Below are 21,756 nucleotides of genomic sequence, written 5' to 3'. Positions count from 1 at the left end.
GTTAATAATACAGTAGTACCTCGCATAACGTAAACCTCCTTTTACGTAAATTCCACTGAACGAAGAATTTATGTAAAGTTTTTGCATCGTATTACGTAAGAAATTCCATATAACGTAAAGCGTCAAGTCGGTGCAAGTTGAATAGATTTGAATAGCTCGCGCGACAGAGAGAGGGAAACATTTTCCAAAAACAGAGTACACTTTTTGACGCCTTCTGACGCTTCACGCTCTCATTGGCTGATTATCGGGGCACCGCCTACGCTCTCATCTCATTGGCTGACTTATACAGCGCGTACTTGAGTTCTCCCTTCTCCCTTCACGCTCCCTTCCGCATCGTCGTCGCCCTTACGCTAGTTCGCACGCATTGAAATCTCTTCTTGAATATTTTGAAGGGCCAAAAGGGTGAGTTTGGGAAGATCTTGGAACGGATTAGGCTATTTACATGTATTTTACGCTTCGCATAATGTAAAAACCCTATAACGTAAACGTTCTCGGAACGGATTATTTACGTTGTAGGGGCGTCTACTGTACGCCTTTTCACCTCTGTCACAAAGAGATGCAGTTTTTTCTTGAAATAAACATGTATGGACCTTCTTAGCATATATACAGTACATAGTGTATGTTGGTTTACAGAATATCAAAGTGGCACTTGCATCCTTTCATGTTTCAGTATGTGGCCCTGGGTGGAAAATGTGTGGACACCCCTGCATTACACCAATCCTGGAGCAGCATATTCATATGTATACAGTAAGCATGTGTCGTCACATGCATACTGTACAGTATGTGGGTGTTTTTATTCATGTTGTGTGTAGGAAAAGCACAATGCCTATGAATACTGTATAAGCATACGGGTGTGAGGTGCACTCAGCTGTAGATAAACATCTTATTTCTTACATTGCTAGTCAGCCTTCACTTACCTCCTCTCCTTCTTAACACCACTCTTCTACTTGTACCAGCCTCCCTCTCAGTAAGGCATTCACTCAACAGCTGATACAGCTGTTCCATCCTCCATCAGACCTCCCTCCCTCTACTTGACCGAGAGCCCGCTTTCTGTCTTACCATTGCCACCCTCTTGATCTCCTCCTGATGGGAAGCAGGTGTTGTTTTCTCAGCTCATCCCGTCATTTCCTCCCTGTTGCTTTGTTGCCTTGGCATCAAAATGGCAAGTGTGCAGAGGGATTAGGGCTTTGGCGGGGGCGGGTGAGCCAGTGCATGGCCTGTGATGCAACAAGGACACATCAAATGTCCCTGCGGTCGTATAATTTGGAATTCGACCAAATATTTCTGGAAAAAATATGCCTCTCAAGTCGCACAGAAACTGTTGTCAAACAAGTCAGTTAAGACTCCAGCTCGGTGAACATCTAATGCGTGAAATCCACATGCATTTATGTGGAATGACGCAATCAGTGATGGCAAAAAGGAAAGGTGTGATAATGACCATAAAACGTGAAATGGAACACTTCTGATTTCTCACTACAGTGCTGTATAACACTGCAAAAATGATAATGTCAACCACATAAAAGGTAAAAAATACTTATTTCTAACTAACAAGATACTTTTGCTACCGTTGCTCATCGTAAGTAATACAGTATGTTCTAAAGTCTTACATATATTTCTTAAAATAGGATATAAAATAAGATATATTTCTTATCATAAATTAATTAATTAACCAAACAAAATAAAAATGAACTCGATCATTTTGCCGGCTTCAATATATTGCCATTTGCATGCGTGTCAGATTTCCGTGTCGACAAGCTAAAACTCAACTGCGAACCCCCAAGGTCACTTCCTGTCCGCCCCCTTACTAGCATTCCGTTCCATCCGCAGAACACATTTACTGCCACACACACACACGTAAGTCCAAGTTTTATTCCTGTCTTAAATGGCTTATTTTCTCAGATTATATATACTATATTGGGTAATACAAATGAAGGTGACTCTAGGGGTGTTATTTCATGTCTGAAGGGCTCTAATAATGTTAAAAAAATTATTTTAAAGATTATAGACAAGTTTTCTATGCCATAACAATGAAAATATTCCATTTATAAAGAAGGAAACCTACTTTGTGAAAATTCATTTATCACGGTCGGGTCTGGAACCATTTAACCACAATAAATAAGGGATGACTGTACATCTAATTGTTTAACCTTATACGCAACATTTGGCAGGTACATTGCCATTTCCATAATAATCTCATCTAATAGCTGAAGTGACTTGTCTGTAGAGGCTGTGTGTTCATTTGTATTTCTCTGAACTGAAGACAGAGGTGAATGTGATACAGTTACTGTATGTCATTAAAATGAAATGTGTGAGACTCCTGGTTCATGCTTCCAGTTAATTGTGGTCCCATAAAGACACAGAGGCGATGAGGGTAGTGCTGCTAATGGGCTAATGGACTACTGCACCTGACCCTTACTGCTATGGGCCAACAAATACACACACTTCAGTTGGTCATGAGCCGCACCAGTCCCAGGTCATGCAAGGATAGCAGGGACGCTACATGGGATGAATAGAATGGCGCTGAACTGCTTCAGGTTTTTTCTGTGCAAAAGAATTTCTGATTTGAAGATTTGCATCTAGTAAGATGCAATTGTTTGCTGGTCAACTTCTGGTTGAAAAATGAACTAAATTTGTTCCACGGCATTGGTTCCCAAACTTTTAGGCATTTGACATGAATCTATGTACCCCCTACTCCTGCACACATAACAAAAAACATAAGACAGTGTTTGTGGCCACTCAATAAACCATTTCACTCTGAATTATTGCTGTCCTGTTTGATATATTTAATTAGTTATTATAGGGAGGGCCGCACGGTGGTTTAGTGGTGAGCATGTTGGCCACACAGTCACAGTCTGGAGATCGGGAAGACCTGAGTTTGATTCTCCCTTGTGTGGAGTTTGCATGTTCTCCCCGTGCGTGCGTGGGTTTTCTCCGGGTACTCCGGTTTCCTCCCACATTCCAAAAACATGCATGTTAGGTTAATTGGTGACTCTAAATTGTCCATAGGAATGAATGTGTCTATATGTGCCCTGCGATTGGCTGGCGACCAGTCCAGGGTGTACCCCGCCTGTCGCCTGAAGTCAGCTGGGATCGGCTCCAGCATACCCCCGCGACCTTAACGAGGAGAAGCGGCATAGAAGATGGATAATTATCTATATATTTTTGGAAGAGGACATCTTTCCAGAAGAGTGTGTCTTTCTTTACTGTTTCATCATGAGTGTACCCACATACACCAGGGCATGTGCCAGGGCGGCTATACACACTCACCCAGCTGTAGGACTTCAAATTCACTGGCTAGTATGTGCTGGACTAGCCTTTTTTTTTAAAAAAAAAACATCCTCCACCATGATGCCCAAATCATGCCAAACACCGATGATATTGGTGTTAGCCGGTTAGCTATAACTAGAGACAACCAACAATTGAAAACACGGCATAACTGACGTTTCTGTGAAAATCAATAATTTATATGCTTCTTCTGGTCTCCGCTCTGCCCCTTTGTTTCAAGTCTGCTCCCCGACCACACTTGTTTTCTAGCGCTAAGGGCTAAAGGCTAACATAAGGGGGTAAGGGGTGGGATTCGGCCGTATTCCCTGCACTTAAATTAACACGTTAAGCCAAACATACTGATTCTGTTGTTCAAGCAATCGGTTCTATTTATTGCATCACAATCCCTATGAGTGTAGTTGTAGTCAGTAATCAGCAAGTGTTGAGTAGGTGGTATACAATCTGCTAAGACGAACTGCTGTTGAAGAGAAATGACCACATATTTAATACTGGCTTAAAATAAGAACCGGTCCACATAATTTGGCTACTTATTTGTGCGCTACTGCCAACTGTTGAGTGCAGATTGTACTATGTGAATGATAACAAATATTGTGTGTACGTAAGCCACTGTATACAGCCATGCCATGTCGATAAATGACGGGCAAATGGTTAAAAACTCTTGTGTGGCCACCCCAGTTCCCTCCCACAGTTCAAATGCGGGTTAGGTTAAACGGCACTCTAAATTGTCCATAAGTGAATGGACCTTTATCTGTGTGTGTCCTGTGATTGACTGAGTCCAGGGTGTACCCCGCAACTTGCCCAAAGTCTGCTGGGATAGGCTCCAGGATAAGTGGTGTGCAAAATGAAAGACTGAAAACAGACAGCAAAGCGCTCTTACACTTAGACGGAGATGTAGTGCCCCCTAGTGGACAGACTCGAGATAAAACATGGGGAAAAAAAATGTAACTTCAATTTATCTCTTCACGTGGAGAGTGTTCCACATCATTCCTTTTAATCTTCTTGCTAATCTTAATGAGTGATATCTCCCGAGATGGGCCTTATGTAACCTTCCAAATCCTAAAACGGCCTCATTGCTTTATCTCTCTTTCCAGGATGGCAAAGAGCTATCAGATTGCAGCCTCAGCGAGTCTTTTACGTCTCCAGCATGCACGTTGGGTGTTGACCTGCGCCGAGGCCGTAGGCGTTTATCTGGAAACCTGCAGCTTCCGCCGTTGTCGTGGCGGCAGGGGGACAGGGCCCGGACACCTGATGATGAAATCATGGCCCGGCCTACTTCTTTACCTTTCGGAGCCCCTCCCAGGATAGACATCACGCCGGTCGACCCTGAATGGTAAGTACAATGTAGACGGTAACGCGATATTTAATCATCGAACAAATTTGGATATGGAACAAAACACAGGATTGGAATACAACCCTAAGTCATAGCACACAAAGTAACCACAACAGTCTGATCACCCATGCAAGTAAATCCTCACTACATTATTGGCTCATCTGAGAAAGGCTGTTGATGAATGTTTATTTTGTAGGCTGCCATCTGCCAACTTTACTTCATTTCATTTGAATCACAAAACACCATCAGCACCATCATTTGGACATCATCAACAGGGGTGTGCAAACTTTTTCCACATACTGAAAAATGAATGACGCAAGGGCCACTTTGGTATTTTGTAAACCATAACATGCAGATATGCCGACACTTGTTGAAAAAGTGCATCTCAGCTGTGTTATATAGGTGAAAAAGTGTTTTGTAAGTTAAAAAAAATATTGAAATAATATAATAAACGACAATATAATAAAACATATTGAAATAATAATAACATGAATAATAATACATTTTATTTATGGAGCGCTTTTCAAAACTCAAAGACGCTTCACGTGTTAAAAGCAAACAAATATGGGTGTACAAAATAGCAAGATAACAGCAGAAAGCAGAGTTCACAACAAATGCAATTTCCATAATATTTTGACTTTATTCTCGTAACATGCTAACTTTTTCCGCAACCAAATGTACGGTAAAAAAAAAAACACAACTTTATTCATTGTTGTTCATAATATTAACGTCTTTCTGTAATATTTCAGCTTAATGCTATTAAAACGACAGTGTTTTTCCTCATAATACTGACGTTATTCTCATTCTTGTGAGATTGCAACTTTTTCTCATAAAATTTAGACTTTATTCTTATAAAATCACTGCTGATTATTCAATTTTTTTTTAATTTTCTTGTTAAAATGACATTTTTAGAATGTGCGGGCCAATAAAAAACTACCACAGGCTGCAAATGGCCCCCAGGCCGCACTTGCCGCCCTGATCTATGATATACGGCAGATGGAGTTACGGTCCACGGCTACCAACAAATGGTGGAAATTTACGAGTAACATATAGTTCTATTAACAATGTGTATTTTTAACACACACACACACACACACACACTAATCAACATTTGCAGTAACAGTGACTGTTGAAATGACATTACATTACATTCAGCTCCAGAACATGTCTCTTCAAATGTTATTGCTTCCTAGCGATGGAAGCTAACAAGCTAAATGCTAAATGCGCAACGCACACTTATTAAATGCATTTGAAGTATAAAATGTATCAGGTACGCGCCACTAATGAATGATAATGGAAGATGATGGACGCACAGAATGCGAGTCAGGGTGTATCGCCAGTCACAGCACACGACTGTGGAGCAAAGTGAGAAATGTCAGCGCTGGACGGCAAACATTATCAGTGAATCATAAAGACAAACAAGTAAAAGTTGTGGTCTTTCTAACAGTGGTACATGTGTGCTGTACATTTATCTGTATTATCACATATTCGTGAATCGTTACCGACTTCAGGTGAATGAGGTGTGTTTTCTGAAAAAAACAAAAACAAAGACTAAAAATTCTCAAGTTTGCGGGGCTGTGAATGCTGAAAGTAAATCCTCACCAGATGGCTTGTTTCACAAGACTGACTTTCACAGTGTTTCGCTTCACGGGTCCATGTGTGAAAAGAACTAAGTAGAAAAAAGAGGAATTTGATTGTAGGAATTACCTACCTGTCATACATTATTGACCAATTTGATTAACATTTTGGAGGGTAAAGGTCAAAGCACTGTGCTTGACAAGCGGTGTTTCTCCTTCAAGATAAACCTTCAGTGCTCTGCAGGCCTGTATCATTTATGGACTTGCAGTGTTATTTTTCTCCACAAGGGAGCAGTGAAAACATTGGACATGATTCTGTCCACGTGGTCACACTTTTTCTGGATGGGATACACAGTAGAATATGTTTCATTCATTAAACATAAATGACAATTCAAAGTATAAATACGATATTTGTCAAATACAATTTTACTTATAAACTGGATAGAGGTTCTGAATTGATCTGTCTTCAAGCGTTTTCTGTCTGTTAGTTGGTCGAATTTGTACAAGATGTTCAAAACCACTAATGTGCTTGAGCCAAAGTCCAGCCTGGGGGCCATTTGGGGTCCGAGGCTCGTTTTTTTGAAAGTAAAAGTAATAAAAAATGATGACATTAACTTGCAGTGTCACAAGAAACTGTTGAAATGTGGAATATTACAAGATGTCACAGTAATACTGTCATTTATAAAGTACAACCATTTGCTTTGTCGCCTATAGTACAAAGCTGAGATGTAGGCTGTGTTTTCTTTAAATATATTTAACTGTGTAGCATACCTTCTACATTGTATTGCTTTTAGTGTGTTTAATAAACTAAAAGTGGGGAGTACTCTATCTAGTTGGATTTTGAAATGTCTAAATAATCTCCTTTGGTTTCCGCTGCTGCTAAATGTCCGGGTCAGCAGCACTTTTCGGAATATTGTCGAGGCTTAGACAGTGTGTGTGCGCACGCGCGTGTGTGCGCGCGTGCACTGTATGTGTGTCCATAATTTCTGCACATCTCCTTTCATCTCTTGTTGAAGCCCTCTTTTTCCACTACAATTTATTGCAAGTGCTCTGCCAATGTTGGAGAGGAGAGTGGAGGGTAGAATAAGTTATTTGGGTAATGAGGTACTTCTCCTGCTGATACATTTTTTTGTTCCAAAGCTGAAAAGTGCTTTAGAGATTGATTGCTGGTTTGAGTTGTGATTTGGACCAGTCCAGGGTGTACTCCGCCTCTCACCCGAAGTCAGCTGGGATAGGCTCCGGCATACCCGCGACCCTAATGAGGATAAGGGGCATAGAGAACGGATGGATGGATGGGAAAACTGTTCTTTTTGGCTCCTGTGGACTTGGTACCTACAAGTAGGATTTCAACTATATGCTAATTTCTCTTCACAACAATGTAATTCATTATTGGTATAGTTTACACAGACGACACAGATCATCTATGACTCATAATAGAAAAGAATAGAAAAAAATCAAGCAGACACTGCAAATCAACAGTTGCTCAGACACTTTTTCCTTCTCACGTTGCATAACTGGTGAATTCATCCAACCCAGGGTGCTCCAGCTCCCTTTGTTGGAATTCTGCCCATCATCCACAATCCCGATGTGAGACAAGAACACACATCTTTCCCTTTCCTGTGGGTTCTAGATAGCCGCCCGGGGTGGCAGTTTGTCACTAACCATGCACGTAATGGGTTCACTTCATCAAAGCCTTCTAAGAACATCCTAAAACCCCCAACAGAGTTTTACATAAATGCTGTTACCATGTAGCAACAGGCACATTCATGATCCCATGCAATACTGACAGTATTTTGGTCATTTTAATTATTACTGGAACTTCTTTCCTGGGTGCATCGATTTCACAGAGCGCATAGCAACTCATGCTCCTTCTGTCAACAAAAACAGCAAAGAGAGCGCGTTTGTACCACTAATCATGGTAGACTTTGTGAAAGCCGCCGCTGACGACTTCCTTGTGACAAATGAGAATCCAGAACCTGAGGACCCAGAATCAGGTGGAAGAATCAGGTGGAACCCCCCTGACTCACACTCCCACCAGGCAGAAAATAATGCTGCTGGGTGTGAGGCAGATCCGACTATCAGGAAACACTAAGCACTTGCATGCTGTAGCCTGAGCCTAGCCTGAGGGGGTGGTGTGGGATTCAAGTATTTGTCCTGGTTGGGGTTGTTGCCTCTACCTTAGAGGTTAAATATTGTATTTGGATCCCACACCACCCCCCCAGACTAGAGCTGTCCTATGTAGTTTTGAGAATGAGGCCTGCTCAAAGTATTTTTTTTTCCCAGGCGGGAAAACTGGGTAGGATGGCTATGTTTGAGGTAAGTCCGTCAGTCCGTCCGTGTCGATGGGCTCACCTTACTCATTCGGTTTGAAGCCGCAGTGGGATTTTGCTGGGGAACATCTTTTTCCTTTCTAATTTCTACTATGTTACCTTGCATTGCCCCTACTTTCTTACTTGCTGCACTCTGTGTGTGTATGCTAACGGTCCCGCCTCCCCCCACAGAGGAAAAGCGACTGTTTGACTGAGAAGAGGTCTCAGTCCTTTCAAACACTGTTGTTTTATGGAACACTGTTGTTTTATGAAGTGCTGAACCACCCCCAAACCAACCAAACCCTCTTGCTGCCTGTTTGGAGGCGAGAGGCGATGAAAACAGACACGCACGCACACGGCAATATATGGAGGCCAGTAAAATTATGGAGTTTGTTTTTATTCATCATGTGATTATTTCATGAATTTATTCTTGTGAGACTATTTTTTTCTGAACGGGAAATCACGTTTTAATCTGACACACCGTTTAAAACAGAACTTGCGTATAAAATAATGTAGTCCGCCATTTGTGTTTGGGAAGTGTCGGGGATACAAACAGACTGTATCTTGTTAAAAGTATGCAAATAATAATAACACCAAGGAAAAATATTACTTTCATTTGCCACAAATCTGAACATATAAGTGAAAAACTTTGGGCCACACCAGTTTTGACTAACTATGTCAGTAAGATGAGCTAACTGTTAATCATTACAGTAGATATGAGCCATTTTGAAATCACAGGCCCGATAGCAGCCATGTGCTCTCCGTCAGGATCCAATTTGCAAGAATATACTGCGCGATTAAAAGATTGGATGTCTCAACTATAACAACGTGGTTTTTGTGCTCCATGTAGTGGTTCCCCAATGCGAGTAGAATTAATGAAGCCCCCCTAGGATAAGGTCACCTTCAAAAATAACAAAGCTGTTTGATGCTCTCAGCTATGTTTGCTTCCCCTTAAAACCTCCTTGTGCCGCTTCATTCTCACGGTGTTTTCCCTCGCATCAGTCTTCCCCGAATGTCTTCTGTTCTCTAAGCTTTTTCTACCCTCCGCCCTTCTCTCTTACATTCACAGACCTTTGTGTATCAATTTATGTGCTCTAATCTGGGCCACAATGCAGTATTGTTTGCCTTCAAAAGCGAGGGCTGGGCTATAAAAGCGGGAGCAAAGAAAAAAAGAAAAGAGGATGTTATGTAACCAGAGGCACTACATTAAGGGCTCACATCTAAAGACATTAGCCCAACACACAGACACATCACCTACACCTGACCCACAGTTAGACATGCAACTTCCTTTCCAGCACAAATAAGCCCCACGCATACCCTGAAAAGGTATCACTATGAGAGTGCAATTTATGAAGAATATTTATGTGATGATGGAGAATGACTAACATAAAATGTGCAGAAGGATCCTCCCTGCAGTAGGTGTCCAAGTGTCTCTTCAATTACTTATCTCATTCAGAATTCATTAACTTCTTCTAATGGTCTCGAAACTGCCTATTTGTCAAATTTATATTCACTCCTTGAACCTTCTTGAACCTTCATGCCTGCTAGGAGACATGAGATCAGCAGAGCACATTAATAGTGTATACTCACATATATTCAGTATATTAATGGGGTTAACTACCAGTGTCAAGAAGGTAATGGTTTTGTTACGTGAATGTTAGCAGGGGTACATTTTACTGAGCATCCTTTACTTCAGGGGTTCTCAGTTTAAGGCCCTGTCACACCTTGACGATTTAGCCAGCGTACGCCAACGTATGAAAAATTTGGCCAATACGCTGGCGTATGTCGAATAAGTTATGGGTAAGTTTTGTATAAGTTAAGAGCACGCTGAAGCACGCCGGCATATGTCGTAGTACGTCCAAGTCGTCCAAAAATTTTGTGCATGGACAAAACTTTTCGACGTATGTCAACGTATGATTCATACGTCCCGCATACGCGGGCAATAAGTTATGCGATCGTTGACGGCCGTTCACACACGTTTTGTAAGTTACGCACAAGTGCGGTTTGCATACGTTAGACTGGCGTTGGGCATAAGTTGTGAACGCCGGCAACACGCTAGGCATTCGTTGGTATAAGTTGTCTATAAGTTATAGAAACGTTCTATATAAGTTACTAATACGTCATGTATACGTCGAACTCGTTATGAATACGCTATGTATACACCCAAAATTGAAAAAAAACGTCCACTGTTCAACGTATGCCATCAAAATGATCACGTCGAGCATGTGCTGGCTAAATCGTCAAGGTGTGACAGAGCCTTTACATTTAAAAACAAGTACAGTTTTTAAATGAAATGTATCTGGTGCAGGTATATCTACCCCGTTTTCTGCTTTGTATACTTAGTTGTTAGAACCATATATTACCAAAACAGCACCATGTAAAAGTAATTATTAAAAAAATAACAAATAAAAAATTAATCATTTACAATTCAATTAAACATGGCAATAAAGATAGAATTCATCAATAGTTCTGTTCCTAGATTCAAAAGTATTTCAGTCACAGTTATTATTTTCACAGTTCTCGCACACCTCCAGTTTGCTATTAAACATCACAGTTATAAAATCAACAAAAACAATTATTGAAACCACAATACGGACAAATTCAAGGCAACACAAGGCAACAGGATTTTTTCATCATGAAATAGTAGCAACAAGAACAAGTAAGTGCAGAAAAACACATTTCCATAATCGACTTCAGGGCACACACGGCACAGTCAACTATTTTTGCAAGGAACTAACCGCTGGAAATGCAGTGAGGACTTTTATGGTGTGTATATACTGTACTGTACATCTTACTATTAAGTTATTTTATCTGGGATTTGGAAAATAAAGACAAAAAATGCAGTTTTGCATACTGCACCGAGAAGGCGTCTGCCGCCAGCCACAAGAGGAGCCGCTGATTGCGTCCGCCTGCGGGGATTTCATCTTCGCCACGGAGGAGCAAGAATTTGTAAACTGAGATGACGCCGAAGTGTAACATTGAAGCAAAATCCGACAGTCAGATCAAAGTCTGAACCCGACAACAAATAAATGTCATTGAATCCATGCTGTTTCAACGTTGACTTTGTGTTGCGCAACATCATGGCCCGATTCAGCAAGTCATCAACACTGTTTCAATGTCGTGTGCCTGCTAGGAGTTTACTTCGTTTCAAAATATTTTGTATTGATTCATATTCATTTTTGGTAAATGCGTATTTTGTCATGTAGTAGCTGTTAACAGTCCAATTTTCAATGTGTACTTGTCTTTAAGAGTTGATAACGGCACATTTGTTTGAATGCCAGCTGTCTTCTTCTATTGCTGCTTCATTGTTACGTGTGCGCCTCACTGTTGCGCCCTGCTGAGTGGTGGAAGTACTGCACGAATGAGCACCTTTTTTTTTTTAGGTAGACTGAAAGTTTTTCGATTATTTGGGTGATGTTATGCGGGCCAGATGAAAAGCTTTGGCGGGCCGGAAGTGTGCCTGATTTAGGGGTTTTGATTTCGAGTTTGGAGATTTCACTAATTATTGTTTTGTCAATGGTTAACAGGTTAACAATGGTTAACAATTTAATGCCACAGACAACTACGATACATTGGTTTTCTTCTCTATGTAAAAGCTTTACAGAATATTATGAAAGGGTTAATTGGATACAGGTAAGAGAACTCCTCCAAGAATAAAGTTCCACGCTTCACTGTCTCACAGTCACTGGTGACTGTGAGACAACCAAGGACTTTGCAAAACGACAACGTCCATAGAGTAGACAACAAGTCATCACATTTGCCAACCTTGTTCCTTCAGAGTCTATTTTCCCCTCTTTTGTTTTCACTTCCCAGTCCTCAATCAGGAATGTCTCAATGTTAGGTCCTCTCTGTGGAAATGGTTAAATTGCTTCCATTCAGATCAGCCGGAATTATTGATGCATAAAATTGTGTGCATGTGAGTGTGTGACAGTGGTTTAATGTGTGGCTTCCTAAGGACTTTTATGTACAGTGTTTATTTAAATCAGCTGACCTTTTGCGTAGTGTGTGTGTTTCAGTTCCCATTAAGCTGTTTGCCTTTATCGCATGTGCAAATGATGCTTTTTCTTGGCCTGCACTTGCTCCTTGCCTGCCTCGCTAAAGGTCACAACATCATCAAAATTACCACAAATCCCCTCAATAGCAAAAAAATAATGAAAAAAATGAACAACCTGTTACCGAGCCTGCCTGCTTGTCGTCACGCCAGCCACCAGCCTATCCTTTACAGCGGAGGCGTGGCTTGCGCTCGCTGCATGCCTGCTCTCAGCTGTGTGTATCCTGAATGAAAGAGCAAGTGAAGCATTTCCTTGCATGTCGTGCTCCGCTCACCACTCTGCCTGTGAAAGTGACGTGCAAACTGACTCGAGGCTCTGCACACTGCTCTCCACACCGGGAGTGCCTTTGGAGAGAGTTGGGGGCTGTTTTCTCACTGAGGAGGTCAGTCAAGCAAGGGATGATGGAGAGAGCAGCGCAAGACAGGAGAAGGCAATTTTAAAATCCTCTGAATCTTTCATAAGGTAGCTCTCCAACATCAAGCTGCGTGGATGGGTCTCGAGAAAGAGTTGGTCCTGGGATGTGCTTTTATCTGGAGCCGGCAGTGACACAGAAACATAGCCAGAACCAACTTAACATTCATCTAAACCTGCGGGTGACTGGCACTGAATCCTTGTGTCCTCCAAGGAGTTAGATGTGACCCTGTTGTGGTTAAACTCATTCTGTGAGCCTCAGATTAAAAGGACGACAAGCAGGAAAGCAGAGTGCAGCAGAGAGAGGGAGTGGGCACGACTGCTGGGTGCTATAATCCCTAAACCCGATAAGAACAGCACGGAGGCAAAGCAACCCCAAACTACACAAAAGGTATGTGTGTGTTGGCCTTTCCAGGGGTATACGACACAGCCTCATTGTTTTCTCTGCAGCCCCAGTCTCACTGTGTCTGGATAACCAAGAGGAAGACGAAACCAGCTGCATATGAGCAGTTGATGTGACTGACTTTGGACATTTGAAAGAGTCCGTCTCACAGGACTTGAACCCAGCCTGCAGAGATGTCCTCGAACGAACTGAGTGTCGAGATGGACTCCTGCATTCGGACATTCAAGGAGCATATGCATCTAGAGCTGGAGCCCCCCAAGATCCCAGGTGTGGTGGGAGGGAAGCGGGGCGCTACATCCCCTAAACTTTCCCCACGGAGCTCCCCGCGGCTCTTCCGCAAGCTGATGGTCAACAAAAGCATCAGACAGAGGCGCCGCTTCACTGTAGCACACACCTGGTAAGGCTGACAGGAGCTGAGTCGAGGGGGTGCAGGGGAAAGGAGAACCAAGGCTGGGATATACGATGCTGAAAATGGGGAGGAGTCATGCTACATGTTACATGCAAGGGGTGTGACAAGATTATTGAATTGATGGGGGAAATGGGATGTAATTCAGGGAAATAGCCTGGAGCGAGTGCGTGGAAAACAAAGATAACAGGGGCAAAAAATGAGATGGGATGAGACAGAGGTTACAGCAGGAGGGAGAGAAGTGGAGCTAATCTAAATGCAATAGATTGAAGAAAAACGGGGCAAAAGATTCCCTTATCCGTCACAAAATTGCGAACAGTCATCATGAGTGAGGCTAAAAATATGACTGCTGTCTGGTGGTTTGTCACTGGGTTAAGGGGTTATGTAATAAATAAAAAATAAATAAATCACACGCAGGCTTTCCTGTCCTCTATTTTCATCTATTGTATCTCTGCCTAATTTTAAACCTAAGCGCATTTTAGTTATGTGGGTCATATCGATTTTTGACTGTTATCGCCATGCTAAGTGCATGTGTACCTTATTTTGCAGTCTGGTGCCCCTCAACGCAACTTCATGAACCAACACAATGCATCTCCACCTATAGCCTCACTCATATAATGTATCATGCACATGATTTACTCCAGATATTCATCTGTGCTTCTTCATCCTGCCAGTGACACCCTCACATCGTGACTTTATGAATGAATCACTTTTCCATTTTCTATTTCTGTCCTTTTTCACCCCACCCCCCGCCGTCTCCCCTTCATTTTTCTGCAGTTAGCTACCACTGTGACGGGAGGGTTTGCCGTGTTATGCAATGTATGGATTAGTGGCATGGGGGAAAAGAACTGCTATGAGTACTTTCAAGCCTCAAGGTGACTCTTGGCCTTCATAAAAATAACAACATATTCCCTTCAGTGTTTTAGCATAGGAAGACAGATGTACTTTGTTTTTCGTGGGATTTAGAAAGGCGAAGACTATTTACCAAAGCACTAATCAGCATATGATGAAGTGGCTTGTCATTGCAAGCCGAGGGAGGGAGTGTGTGCAAGGAAGGAAATGAGTTCAGATATAAATCTGGCCCTCCACGTTGTGTCTGCAGGCTGCACTGTTTGTTTGATAGGAAAGAGATACTGCTCCTACTGCTGTGTGTGATTTTCCTTGCCGTATGTCATCATTGGAGCTGATACCGATTATATCCATAAGCATCTACATACTGTATGTGTGTGTGTGTGTGTGTGTTCAAATATGCATAATGCCTTTAAAACTGTGTTACGGGTATAATCGCTTCCTACTTCTGTGTGGCTGTCCTTCTTTAATAGCAGCCAGGGATGTGCTTATCGCTTTATCTCTTCTTGTATAGCCTATTTCTGAGCAAAGAGGGATTTGTGGGGGGTTGGGGATGGGAGATACAAGAGAAAAATGAAAAATGAATTCATTTAGAAAAATGTATGTAGCACTGGTGTCCTATCCCATATCTGCTCATAAATTCACAGTATATGATCTTAACTTGTGACAACACCCATAACAGTCATAACAGTCCAAGCCGTTAACCGCCGTGCTTATGATAAAGCACCCTCGAGGACAGCATGGAGTCTGCTCGCTCACTGTAAGTGAAAAGAGCGTCAGGAAAAAAATGTAGCCTTTAAAATTCCAAAGGGGGAAATAAACAGTCATGACAATTATATATATATATATATATCTATCTATCTTTGTGTTTTAGGGACCAAAACATGTACTGTTTGTGTTTGGTTTATATTGATTTTGGGCCATCTGGGGCAGCTGTGTCCAACATGCAGCCCGGGGGCCGTATGGGGGCCGCAACTTGTTTATTATTGGCCCGAAGCACAATGCAGAAATAAAATTAAACAAAAACAACAGGAAAAATGTGCAGTGCAATGAGAAAAAGTTGAACTGGTAATAATTCTAACACTAATAGCAAGACACTTTTCTCCTATAAAACAAAGCTGACACAATGTTTTGTCTTTAAATATATAAAATGTATTTTTCAGACATTTGTCTTACTAAATTAAAAATATCAAGATGGCCCTTGCCTCCTTGATTCTTCAGTCCGCGGCCCTTGGTGGGAAAATTTTGGACATCCCTGATCTAGGGCCTAACAGATTACTCAATCAATCCAAACAACAACCTTCAGATTAGAAAGAAAATAATCGTTAGTTTCAGCCCAAAACTTCATGAATAGATCTGATGACTATCTCATGTGATACTGTACTAACTATATACTAAATACCATGTGACGACCACCAGTGTTTGAGGTCAAATTGAGGTAAAATTTCGAGTGCCACACAAAATGTTATCACAGCTCACATGGATATAGCGGCTGCCTTCAGAGGGCCAGTTATAACTGCAACTATGTACAGTAGATGTTATGAACGGCCAAGGCCGTGATACAGGAATCCAAAATGCAGAGTCGAATAAGTGAAAACAGAAAAAGTCTTTAATACAAAAATGGATAACAAAAAGGTACCAAAAACAACACAAGAAACAAAGTACAACCAAAATACATCCGGACCTAGTCGCGGGAAACAGTAACAAAAAACACTGCTAGCAAGGTGAGCTGAGCAGGGAAAAATACAGACAAGAACAAAAAGAGCTGCTAACAAAAAACTAGCAGAAGTACCAAAGAATACAGCTACTGCTGAAGACGTCAAGCAGGCAGGTAGGTAGGTACTTACAGGTGAGCAGAGCGAGGGTCAGAAAGCCAAAACACAATGCACAAGAACAAGCTGGAAGGAGCTGAACAGGGTGTAGCAAAGGGACAATCTGGCACTGGATATGAGTAAGCACACAGCTTAAATAGATCAACTAATCAGGCACAGGTGAAGATGATCAGCAATCAGGGTGCTCAGGAGTGTGCTGCAACAGAGAAGCAGTAGAAGGCAGTACCGCAGCACACAATCCTGACAGTATCCCCCCCTTTTATAAGACGCCCCCTGGCGGCATACCTGGTTTATTGGGGTGAGCGGAGTGGAAGTCGGAAATGAGAGAGGGATCCAGGATACGGGAGCAGGCGACCCAGGAGCGCTCTTCTGGTCCATATCCCTCCCAGTCGACCAAATACTGCACCCCCCTCCCCCTTCTTCTCGAATCTAATAAGGCTCTCACCGTGTACGCGGGCTGACCGTCGATGATGCGGGGCGGGGGTGGAGCCTCGACCGAAGGGCACAGTGGACTGGTAGCGACAGGCTTGATGCAGGAGACGTGGAAGACTGGGTGGACTTTAAGAGCCGGTGGGAGCTCCAGCTTGACAGCTGACTTGTTAACTATTGCCTTGATCTTGTAAGGTCCCACGAACCTTGGAGCCAGCTTCCGAGAGGTCCCTGCAAGCGGAAGGTCTTTAGAAGACAGCCATACCTCCATCCCAGGCTGGTAATCAGGTGCGGGAACCCGGTGCCTGTCAGCAATCCGGCGGTTGTGTTCTGCTGTACGTGTTAATGCAGCCCGGGTCTCTCGCCAAATGCGTCGGGCACGTCGTAGGTGTACATGAACTGCCGGGACGGTAATTTCTGCTTCCTGGGAGGGGAAAAGCGGGGGCTGGTAACCAAAAACAGTCTTGAAGGGTGACATACCTGTCGCCGAGCAGGGTAACGAGTTGTGGGCATACTCGATCCAGGGGAGGTGGGTCGACCAGGAGGAGGGGTGTCGATGACAAACGCACCTGAGTGCTGCTTCCAAGTCCTGGTTGGCCCGCTCCGTCTGGCCGTTGGACTGAGGGTGGTAACCAGAAGAAAGACTAACGGTCGCCCCCAATGCCTTATTAAATGCCCGCCACACTCTTGAAGCAAATTGAGGCCCTCTGTCCGAAACAATGTCTGCAGGTATCCCGTGTAGGCGGAAGACGTGCCTCACCAACAGTTTAGCTGTCTCTAGGGCCGTGGGCAACTTGGGGAGCGACACAAAATGCGCCATCTTCGAAAACCTGTCCACGATATTGAGTATGACGGTCCGGCCATATGACGAGGGTAATCCAGTGATGAAGTCCATTGCGATGTGGGACCATGGCCGACCAGGGACAGGTAACGGCTGAAGCAAACCGGCAGGAGGGCGATGGGAAGCTTTACCTCTGGCGCAGACGGAGCAGGCGGCGACAAACTTCTTCACGTCAGCTGTCATGGTAGGCCACCAGAACCTTTGGGAGACCAGGAATAGGGTTCGTCGAATCCCCGGGTGGCAGGCAATCTTAGACGAGTGACCCCACAGCAGCACCTCGGATCTGAGTCGTTCAGGAACAAACAATCTCCCCTCTGGGCACCCCTCTGGTAGTTCCGTCTGTCCCGCTGCCTCTGAGACCTTCCTCTCCACCTCCCACTGGAGGGCGCCGAGTATCCGGGCGACAGGTACGATTGTCTCCGGTGGTGAGTCCGACTCCACCGGGGAAAAGATCCTAGATAGTGCATCAGGCTTAATATTCCGTGATCCAGGTCTGTAAGTGATAGAGAAGTTAAACCTTGTTAAGAACAGTGACCATCTGGCTTGGCGAGAGTTGAGTCTGTGCGCTGAGCGTATATATGCCAGGTTCTTGTGGTCCGTAATAACTACCAACGGCTGGGCTGCACCCTCCAGCCAATGTCTCCACTCCCGCAGCGCAAGCACAATGGCCAGCAGTTCCCGATTGCCCACATCATAATTTCTCTCTGCCGAGGTGAGGCGACGTGAGAAAAAGGCACACGGGTGCAGCTTCTGGTCGACTGGTGAGCGCTGGGATAGAACCGCCCCCACTCCCGTATCCGAGGCATCAACCTCAACGATAAACTGCAAGGCAGGATCAGGGTGAGTAAGGACAGGGGCAGACGTAAACAGTGCTTTAAGCTTGGTAAACGCTTCCTCAGCTTCGGGAGACCATACAAAGGGAACCTTTACTGATGTAAGCCTTGTCAGAGGTTCTGCCTTTATGCTGAAATTACGAATGAACTTCCGGTAGAAGTTCGCGAACCCCAAGAACCTCTGCAAGTGCTTCCTTGATTTGGGAGAAGGCCAATCGACCACCGCCTGGATCTTGGCGGGATCGGCTCTTAACTTGTCCTTCTCCACTATAAACCCTAAAAAGGACACGGATGTGGTATGAAACTCGCACTTCTCCGCCTTGACAAAAAGGCGATTCTCCAACAGCCGCTGAAGGATGCGGCGTACATGCTGGATATGCTCCTGGAGGGAATTAGAAAAAATCAGGATGTCGTCTAGGTAAACAAAACAGCAGTGGTTAATCATATCCCTAAGTATATCATTTATTAAAACACTGGAATACGGCGGGTGCGTTGGTAAGGCCGAAGGGCATAACAAGATACTCGAAGTGACCGAGTGGCGTATTAAAAGCCGTCTTCCACTCGTCCCCCTCTTTGATTCGAACCAGGTGGTAAGCATTCCTAAGGTCGAGTTTGGAAAAGATCTTGGCCGAATGAAGAGACGAAAAGGCGGAGTCCATGAGAGGAAGCGGGTAACGGTTCTTAATGGTAATGTCATTAAGGCCGCGAAAATCAATACAAGGCCGTAGAGACTTATCCTTCTTTTCGACAAAGAAAAAGCCGGCCCCAAGTGGAGAGGACGAGGGGCGAATAAGTCCGGCAGCTAGAGAGGAAGCAATGTATTCTTTGAGCGCAAGTTGCTCGGGTCCAGAGATGCTATAAAGCCTAGCATTGGGTAATGGTGCTCCCGGAAGGAGTTCAATAGCGCAGTCATATGGACGATGGGGGGGTAAACTCTGAGCTCTATCCTTGCTAAATACCATGCGGAGGTCATGATAGACGTCGGGAACACCAGTGACATCAATCTTCTCAGTGTTCCTAGGTTTACCTGAAACTGTGGGTACCGCGGAACGTAAGCAACTAGCAAAACAGTGACTGCCCCAATTAACTCTGTCCCCTCGTCCAATCCACCGTCGGGTTATGAATCTGGAGCCAAGTGAGACCTAGAACTACGGGCGCGGATTGAGACGGAGCGATAAAAAAAACTAATGGATTCATGGTGGTTGCCAGACAATTGAAGAGATAACGGAACGGTTCTATGAGTGACTACCGCCAAGGGGCGTCCATCCAGTGAGTGAACCTCCTTATGGTCTCTCAACTCAACCCCCTGAATGCCATGTTCCTTAACAAAATTAGAATCAATAAAGCAATCATCCGCCCCAGAATCGACTAATGCAGAAATCCGAACATTGACGCCCCCCCCCGTAATGAGTCCAGTCACCTGTAGTCTCTTAAAGACTGCTGGAGTCGGAGCCGACGCCGGAGGCATTTCAGCATACTCACAACGGTCCTGCGTAGGCTGATTCTCCCTCGACTTAGATACGGCGGTCGATCCTGCGCCAGTCTCCTTAATAACGTCAGGAGGAGATCCGGCGCGGCGTGCCGGGCGCGCGGGGCATCTGTTGATGGTGTGGTTGGGTTCGCCGCAGTACAGGCAAAGGCGGAGTCGTAGCCTCCGCGACCTCTCCGCAGCAGACAGGCGTCTTCCCCCGAGTTGCATGGGCTCCGCAATCTCCTCGGTGGCCGCCGTTGATGGGACTCCCTCTGTTCCGCTGGTTCCGGAAGTTAGTGGTATCAGCCGAAACTCCTGACGGTGGTTCTTGGCTGATCCTGCAGGTAGTCCCTCACTGCGTTCGCGATCACGTTCCCGGAGGCGATTATCCAGCCGTATGGCTAGGTCGACAAGCTCGTTGAGCGTGGTGGTGAACTCCCTCACTGCCAGCTCATCCTTGATCCGCTCGTTAAGAGCCTTGCGAAATATTCCGCGGAGAGCCTCCTCATCATATCGGCTTTCTGCCGCCAGCACTCTAAAGTCCACAGAAAAAGCCGCTACCGAGCGTTTGCCCTGTCGTAGGTCCAACAATTGGTTACCGGCCTCCCTACTGCGGATAGGGTGATCGAAGACCTGCCGTAGCTCCTCCAAAAAAAACAGGATAGGAGGTGCGTAACTCCGGCTTAGCTTTGCTCACCGCTATAGCCCACGCTGCTGCTTTATCAGTAAGTAGGCTCATTATAAACGCTATCTTGGCCTGGTCGGAATAGTAAGTGCTGGGTTGTTGGTCAAAAATCAGGGTACACTGGTGTAAAAATTGTCTGCAATCCATAGATTCCCCTGAAAAGCGTGGGGGGGGTGGGAGGCTAGGCTCGCGACTATTACTGCTGCTGGCAGCAGGTGCGATTCGAACAACCTCTGATGAGGGAGCTGCACCCTCCGACTGTCCTGGGTGAGAGCCAAGTCCCAGATGCTGCTCAATAGCGCTAATGCTATTGGCGAGGGCGGCCAGGGACTCCATAACTCCCCGGAGGGATTGCTCATGGCTGCCGACGAGCGCACCTTGTTGGGATAGTGCGGCCTTTATATGTGCGAACTCTGCGGATTCCATGTTTGGCCAGATTGTTCTGTTATGAACGGCCAAGGCCGTGATACAGGAATCCAAAATGCAGAGTCGAATAAGTGAAAACAGAAAAAGTCTTTAATACAAAAATGGATAACAAAAAGGTACCAAAAACAACACAAGAAACAAAGTACAACCAAAATACATCCGGACCTAGTCGCGGGAAACAGTAACAAAAAACACTGCTAGCAAGGTGAGCTGAGCAGGGAAAAATACAGACAAGAACAAAAAGAGCTGCTAACAAAAAACTAGCAGAAGTACCAAAGAATACAGCTACTGCTGAAGACGTCAAGCAGGCAGGTAGGTAGGTACTTACAGGTGAGCAGAGCGAGGGTCAGAAAGCCAAAACACAATGCACAAGAACAAGCTGGAAGGAGCTGAACAGGGTGTAGCAAAGGGACAATCTGGCACTGGATATGAGTAAGCACACAGCTTAAATAGATCAACTAATCAGGCACAGGTGAAGATGATCAGCAATCAGGGTGCTCAGGAGTGTGCTGCAACAGAGAAGCAGTAGAAGGCAGTACCGCAGCACACAATCCTGACAGTAGATGTGTGTTCCCCTTATCGTATTGTCATATATCAGTGTCTGGATGCAGTTATTG

The 21,756-nt window shown here is 44.4% G+C and overlaps 1 protein-coding gene across 4 annotated transcripts in view; it reads left to right on the top strand.

Annotated features, from left to right (window-relative positions):
• Nucleotides 1–21,756, top strand: part of pde4ba (phosphodiesterase 4B, cAMP-specific a) — a 195,926-nt gene that overhangs the window by 34,627 nt on the left and 139,543 nt on the right. For 2 of the 4 annotated variants that reach the window (XM_054790341.1, XM_054790340.1), the window contains exon 3: nucleotides 4,377–4,615. In XM_054790341.1, coding sequence (XP_054646316.1) covers nucleotides 4,377–4,615 — 239 coding nt within the window. Of the gene's footprint in view, nucleotides 1–4,376; nucleotides 4,616–12,704; nucleotides 13,765–21,756 lie in introns of those variants that run through there. The other 2 variants (XM_054790343.1, XM_054790342.1) reach the window with 2 other exon arrangements.

Source organism: Dunckerocampus dactyliophorus, chromosome 10 (genome assembly GCF_027744805.1).
Source record: "Dunckerocampus dactyliophorus isolate RoL2022-P2 chromosome 10, RoL_Ddac_1.1, whole genome shotgun sequence".
Lineage (NCBI taxonomy): Eukaryota > Metazoa > Chordata > Actinopteri > Syngnathiformes > Syngnathidae > Dunckerocampus > Dunckerocampus dactyliophorus.
This window is presented reverse-complemented; position numbering and strand designations above follow the sequence as displayed.